Here is a 6,678-nt window from a genome sequence, read left to right as displayed (position 1 = left end):
GGCGAGGACCGGAAGTGTAACACCAGGGGCGTCTCCGGCAAGGAGGTGGGGGGGGAGGCTGATGTTGCTTTTCCGGCCCCTTCAGAAACTCCTTCGTTGGACTATGAATCGCCATGAAGAGGAACTGCGAACCGCTGGGAAGCGAGTGCTGGTAAGGGGGAGCGGGGGGAGAAGACGACGTATTTGGGGGGATGTTCCTTCCTGTTCAGGGCAACTGCTTCCGGGTTATAAGTGGGGTCGCAAGCAGTCATAGGGATACAGTCGAATGAAGAGATAGGGGTTCACACATCACTTCCTACTTTGGGTAGGACAACCCTCCATATGCGGGGCAAGGGTGGCGGAAGTATCGAGAGGCGAACGAAATAAAAGCAAATTGGGCATAGCAGGGGATTGCTACTCAGCAGTATGAGGCAGCGTGTGTCTGTTTGTGTCACATACACAGGCGTACTTACGTTTATTACAGTGGTTAAAAAAAAAAAAGATACCAAAGTCCTCCTGTTTGCTGCCCTGGTGCCATAGCTGTCAACTTTTCCATTTTCTTGCGAGGAATCCTATTCGGAATAAGGGAATTTCCCTTAAAAAAAGGGAAACGTTGACAGCTATGTCTGGCACATATCAAGGGCTGTTGTAGTAGCCGAGGTAGTGGTTATAGAATATTCAGAAAAGCAGCATCTTCAGCAGCTGAAGGATGTTAGGTATGACTTTCCTCCATGCTGACCCACTTGATGTTCATGTAAAGCTTATATAAGGGTTTTCTTATTCTCTGTTCTCGAACTGGACTGCCATCTCTGCTGCAATAAATCAGAGAGGTGGTGCTTCTCCGATACCTGTGGCCCTAGATATGCAGTTGGATGATTGTGGCTGTGTACATGCCATACGCTTAAAGCCTCTCACCCCCCAAAAAAGATTATGGGAATTGTAGTTTGTTTAAAAGGTGCTGGGAATTGTAGAACTGTGAGGTGCAAACTACAGCTTCCAGGATTTGAGGGAAAGGATGTATGCTTTAAATGTATGGTGTGTATGAGCCATAGCCTAATAACCGTTGCAGGACCACAGGTTCCCCATTCCTGGCAAGGCGCCTTTGGCTATTCACCACCTTACCTTTTCCCTGCACACTGAGCCAGCTTTCCTGCTTACTGTCCTTGACGGGTCTCACTTGCAGGTGGCAGGACTGGGCAATCACGGGCTGTGTGGCACCCGCCATAGTGTGGGCATGGCTGTCCTTAATCACCTGGCTACCAAGCTGAGCGTGGCTGACCAGTGGAGAAAGGACAAGCATTGTTGTGCGGATGTGGCATTCACCAGCCTGGGAGAGGTGGAGTTGGTGCTGATGAAACCCCGTAGCTTCATGAACATCAACGGCCGTTGCATAGTCAGTGCTGGTAAGAAACAACCTTTTTATTTTCCTTAACCTGTGCAGCAGAGCTCGTCTTGCCCTCCCTCAGTAAAGCACATGTGCCTGCATGGCAGACAGGTAGAAACTGACATGAGGGGAGACCCACCCATAGGGATCCTTGTTCTTACTCAACCCAGCCACCATCTGGGTGGCTTCCAGCAGAATATTAAAATACAATGATTCATCAAATATTAAAAGCTTCCCTAAACAGGGCTGCCTTCGGATGTCTTCTAAAAGTCAGATAGTTGTTAATTTCTTTGACATCTGATGGAAGGGTGTTCCACAGGGCGGGCGCCACGGCTGAGAAGCCCCTCTGCCTGGTTCCCTGTAACTTCACTTCTCACAGTGAGGGAACTGCCAGAAGGCCCTCAGCGCTGGACCTCAGTGTCCAGGCAGAACGATGGGGGTGGAGACGCTCCTTCAGGTATACAGTGGTACCTCAGGTTAAGTACTTAATTTGTTCCGGAGGTCCGTACTTAACCTGAAACTGTTCTTAACCTGAAGCACCACTTTAGCTAATGGGGCCTCCCACTGCTGCCGCACTGCCGGAGCACGATTTCTGTTCTCATCCTGAAGCAAAGTTCTTAACCTGAAGCACTATTTCTGGGTTAGCGGAGTCTGTAACCTGAAGCGTATGTAACCTGAAGCGTATGTAACCCGAGGTACCACTGTACTGGGCTGAGGCCATTTAGGGACTTAAAGGTCAGCACCAACACTTTGAATTGTGCCCGGAAATGTAAACTCTAGTGAATCCAACACATGCACTTCTTTCTGGCATAGTCCAACACATCAGGGATGGCCGCTCTGTTGCCCTCCAGATGTTGCTGGACCACATTTCCTATCATCCCTGATCATTGGCTGTACTGGTTGGCGCTGATGGAAGTTAACAATAGTGGTGCAGCAATAAACCTGCTAGCGTGTTTGCAAAGCTAAGCAGGGTCCGGTGTGGTTTCAAATTGGATGGAGGATAACATGTTGGGATTCCTGCATTCTAGGGGGTTGGACTTGGTGACCCTCGGGGTCCCTTCCAACTCTACGATTCTATGATTCTGTAGCCGGAGGGCCACAAACTTCCCATTTGCGTTCTGTGCCGCAGGTTGTGTTTTTCTAATTCTGCCCAGTAGAGGGCAAGCCACCCTGGTTCCTGCAATACCATGAGAGTGTAGCTGGCCAAATATTGAGCTTTCATCTGGAAATGCCATTTGTTCATTGTGTTAGCCTTGAAAGAGATTTTCTCACACAGGGAGATGAGGGCTTTAAGAGAGGAGCAAGTACAGATGTCCTCTTTTGAGGCATTTTGAAATTCTGTTGCTTGTTCGCTGATGTGAGGCAGAGCAGACTCCTGTCCTCAACGAGCCGAGCCTCCTGCTTCTGGATTGCATTGTATCTTTTTCTGGCCAAGTAGAGATCTACTTGACTCCCCATTTGACTGAACCTCCTGGAACTTTTTCTCTCTTTTAAAGCGGAGATGTTCAACCTGGGCGCTGAAGATATTTACCTAGTTCACGATGACCTGGACAAGTCCTTGGGAAAGGTCGCCCTGAAGCTGGGAGGCAGCGCAAGGTAACTCTTCATAAGTATGAAGCTCCCCATGTACAGAGTGAATAATAATAATAATAATAATAATAATAATAATAATAATAATTTTTATTATTTATACCCCACCCATCTGACAGGGTTGCCCCAGCCATTCTGGGCAGCTTCCAACATATACAAAAACATAATAAAACATTAAACTTTGAAAAGCTTCCCTACACAGGGCTGTCTTCAGATGTCTTCTAAATTATTTATCTCCTTGACATCTCATGGGAGGGCGTTCCACAGGGTGAGTGCTAATACCAAAAGGGCCCTTTGTCTGGTTCGCTGTAACTTCACTTCTCACAGTGAGGGAATTGCCAGAAGGCCCTCGGAGCTGCATCTCAGTGTCCAGGCTGGACAAGGGGGTGGGTAGAGACCCTTCTTCAGGGCTACAGGGCCAAGGCCATTTCGAGCTTTACAGGTCAGCACCAACACTCTGAATTGTGCTTGGAAACACACTTGAGAGCCAGTGAAGATACTTTAGGACTGGTGTTATATGGTTCCAGCGGCCACTCCTAGTCACCAGTCTAACTGCTGCATTCTGGATTACTTGTACTTTCCGAGTCACCTTCAAACATAGCCGCACATAGAGCAGTAGTCCAAATGGGAGATAACCAGGGCATGCACCAGTCTGGCGAGACAGTGCGCAGGCAGGTAGATGGAGCTGTGTCCAGTTGGCCTGGGCACAGAATTAACCTGTGTTAATGCAAAGGGGAAGAGCAACGTGTGTGAGATCAGTGGAGTGTGTGTGGATGGGGGACCGATGTTGATTTCTGGGTGAGAAAAGTGTGGGGATAGAGAAGCTGTATGTCCTTCTAGATCAGTGGTTCTCAACCTGTGGGTCCCCAGATGTTGTTGGACTACAACTCCCATCATCCCTGAGCTCTGGCCTTGCTAGCTAGGGGTGATGGGAGTTGTAGTTCAACAACATCTGGGGACCCACAGCTTGAGAAAGGCTGGTCTAGATGCTGCTGGACTCCCAACTCCCATCAGCCCAAGCCAGCATGGCCAGGGATGGTGGAAGCTTGAGTCCAGCAACATCAGGAAGGACACAAAGGCCAGCAGTGGATGGTGCCAGTGCAGAGACAGCTAATTCTAATTTCATCCCCATCCTCCTCCCTCCGGAGTTCTGCAAGGACAAAAGTGAGGCTAAGCAGGAAGAAACTGACCAGCCATGCTGCCCCCTAGACTGGTTGTAAGATGGTAAGTAGGTAGGGGCTGGCATGGGGCATGTCGAGGTTCATGGGGCCATGCCCCATTTGCCCAAACCAACCAGCCTCCACTGTTTGTTTCTGACAAGGGATTCTGTGTCTTGGCAGCCACAGGACAAAGTAGAAATTTTGCCAGTGTGCCTTTTTTTTTGACAGGAAGAGGCAATGAAGCCGCCCACAGCTGTTAAACTTCTGCACTGTTAGATGGCTGCTTCAAGGCACAGTGCCTCTCTTAGGAAAAGGACAGCCACCCCTGTCCTCAAACAGCTTGTTCAGCATTTTTGGGAATCTTCTGGCCGAGAGGATGTAAATGTTTCTTGGCCCCGTCAGGAATAGGGTTCCTTTGTAGAGAGACTGACCGGAGGCTTAGATGTCTTGCTTCTTTTCTTTCAGAGGTCATAACGGAGTCCGTTCCTGCATCAGCTCCCTGAAATCTGATGTGAGTTGCCGCTTTGGTTCACCCGCGTACCACCAAAGAGGACCGATCTTCATTTATTACTGTGACATGAGGTCTTGGTAGTCATCCAAGGATGGGATTCTCGCATATTAGCAGCTGTGTCTGTCTGGAGCTCAGCTTACAGCAGGCGAGAACCCTTGCATGTTTCATGCTTGGCCCCGGGCCGGGGGTGGTGGAGGAAGGAGGTTATTTCAATTGGAAGCAGATGGCTGGCTGCAATCCCAGGACGCCAAACTAAAAAACATTGCGGCCTTCGTGGATTGCTCTGTCTCCTAGCTCAGCTATAGCCAAAGTTTCTGTCTAGCCAAAGGGCAAAGGCTGGAGGAGACTTTGCAAGCTTGCAAAACCCACAGAGTCGCTACCAGAGAGAATAACAGAACCTACAACTGTATAGAGGAGTTATTCACAATTCCTATCATAGGAAGAAAATCCAATCTTGTAATAACTTGAAGGCGAGCAAATCACAATAATCTTTATCTAAATCTAAGCCTATGCGCGAAGCCTGAAGCCTGGGGGGCGCTCAGCGCCCCCCAGGCTTCTGGGTGCAAGCAGCTCTCTGCAAGCAGTGGGAGAGCTGCACAACTTCACACAGCTCTCCCACGGCTTGTGGAGAGCTGCCTGTTCTGGGGGCTGGGGAAGCTTGGGCTTCCCCTGCCCCAGCCCCGTGCCTGGAGAAAAAAAATTCCCCCCCCTTTATTTCTCCCCCTATAGTGCGCCCTATGGGCTGGTGCGCCCTATGGGGCGAAAAATACGGTAACTGGTATGCACCGCACCAGCAATTCTGGTATATGTTATTGGGCAGAACAAAACCAACTCCTCACTTTTTCTCTCTCTCTCTTTCTCTCCCCCCTTCAGCGTATGGTCCGACTCAGGATAGGGATCGGCCGCCCAGTGGGAGAAGCTGCCGTGGAACACTACGTATTGGGCAGGTTCACCAGAGCTGAGCAAGAGATCTTACCTCAAGTCTTTGAGCAGGCAGTCACAATGCTGCTGGGACACATCCAGCAGAGGAAGAGCAGCCCAGGGACCCCGGAAACTTCTGGGGCACCAGCCAAGACACCTCTTGGGATGGAGGGCGCATAGCAATTGTGAATGCTTTGGGTGTTTGTGAGCCGGTGTTCCCGGAAAGAAAGTATTTGGGGGCTTTTGATTGCCAGGATGGACCAGAACTTGTGACCTATTAACACACCTGAACCCAGAATTACTTGGGAGTAGGATGGGCAGGCAGTGCCCAAGATTCCCGAAGGGAACTGAGAGGGGGAAGGCAAACCACCAGAACCCAGCAAATGGATGTTATCAGAGAAACAGCAAGTCTCAGGCTATGGATATTCCATGTTTATGTGATCTTACCATGCATTGCCTTGCTACCTGGAGTATCCCCCAAATCACAGCTTTTATGGGGAAAACAATCCGTCTAGCCCTCATGAAAGCCAGGACTGAAATCACATGGGCAGCAAGCACCTGGTTGTCACGACTAATTCGCCTTCCGTAAAGCTGGAGTTGGGGGGTGGGGGCTTCAGTGCTTTGCTTTGTACCTTGCCCCTCCATGATGGGAGAACAAATGGCGCAAAATAAGAAAATGCATGTTTAATTTGCATAATTTCTTCTTTTATTCCCCCTACCTCTTGGAACATTGAGTCAGGGTGGGATTTACCAGTTTTATCACAGGAGTGGACTACTTACAACTCTGAGTCACTTTCTCTCCCTTGTGCCTTTCAGCTGCCTCGGAGCAAGTTCCCACTCAGAAAAGCCCAGATATTAACCCTTCTTTTGAGTAATACAGCTGGCTGAGGGCTCCCCCTAGGACAGGGATGGGAATCCTCAGTCCCAAAAGCCTCTTGGGCCTCTTTATCTGTCCCTTGAACCTCTTCAGACCACTCTCTCTTCCCCCAGGCTTCACCACCCTTGCTTTGTGTTTTTGCCTGGCTGGAATGTGCCCTTGAACCTGTGGCAATGCTTCTTTCTTGTCTAGGCTGTGGGTCGAGTCATAGGCAATGTCTTTGCTGGGTAAGTCAAGTGCAGGCAGCAAAACGGGT

The 6,678-nt window shown here is 49.7% G+C and overlaps 1 protein-coding gene across 1 annotated transcript; it reads left to right on the top strand.

Moving 5' to 3' along the window:
• Positions 1-32: 32 nt before the first annotated feature.
• On the top strand, positions 33-6,233 carry PTRH1 (peptidyl-tRNA hydrolase 1 homolog). Its single transcript, XM_053373368.1, has 5 exons — positions 33-151; positions 1,163-1,382; positions 2,860-2,959; positions 4,579-4,624; positions 5,498-6,233. Exons 1-5 carry the CDS (start codon positions 62-64, stop codon positions 5,723-5,725), a joined length of 684 nt encoding a protein of 227 aa, XP_053229343.1. The 5' UTR covers positions 33-61; the 3' UTR covers positions 5,726-6,233.
• The last annotated feature ends 445 nt before the right edge of the window (positions 6,234-6,678 follow it).

The sequence above is a fragment of the Podarcis raffonei genome, chromosome Z (assembly GCF_027172205.1).
Source record: "Podarcis raffonei isolate rPodRaf1 chromosome Z, rPodRaf1.pri, whole genome shotgun sequence".
Lineage (NCBI taxonomy): Eukaryota > Metazoa > Chordata > Lepidosauria > Squamata > Lacertidae > Podarcis > Podarcis raffonei.
This window is presented reverse-complemented; position numbering and strand designations above follow the sequence as displayed.

Excerpts from the sequence above, each read along its gene's own strand:
- PTRH1 (XM_053373368.1), top strand. The coding sequence starts at position 62 with ATGTTGCTTTTCCGGCCCCTTCAGAAACTCCTTCGTTGGACTATGAAT. Across the intron at positions 2,960-4,578 it reads AAGCTGGGAGGCAGCGCAAG|AGGTCATAACGGAGTCCGTT; the intron begins GTAACTCTTCAT and ends CTTTTCTTTCAG. Across the intron at positions 4,625-5,497 it reads TCAGCTCCCTGAAATCTGAT|CGTATGGTCCGACTCAGGAT; the intron begins GTGAGTTGCCGC and ends TCCCCCCTTCAG.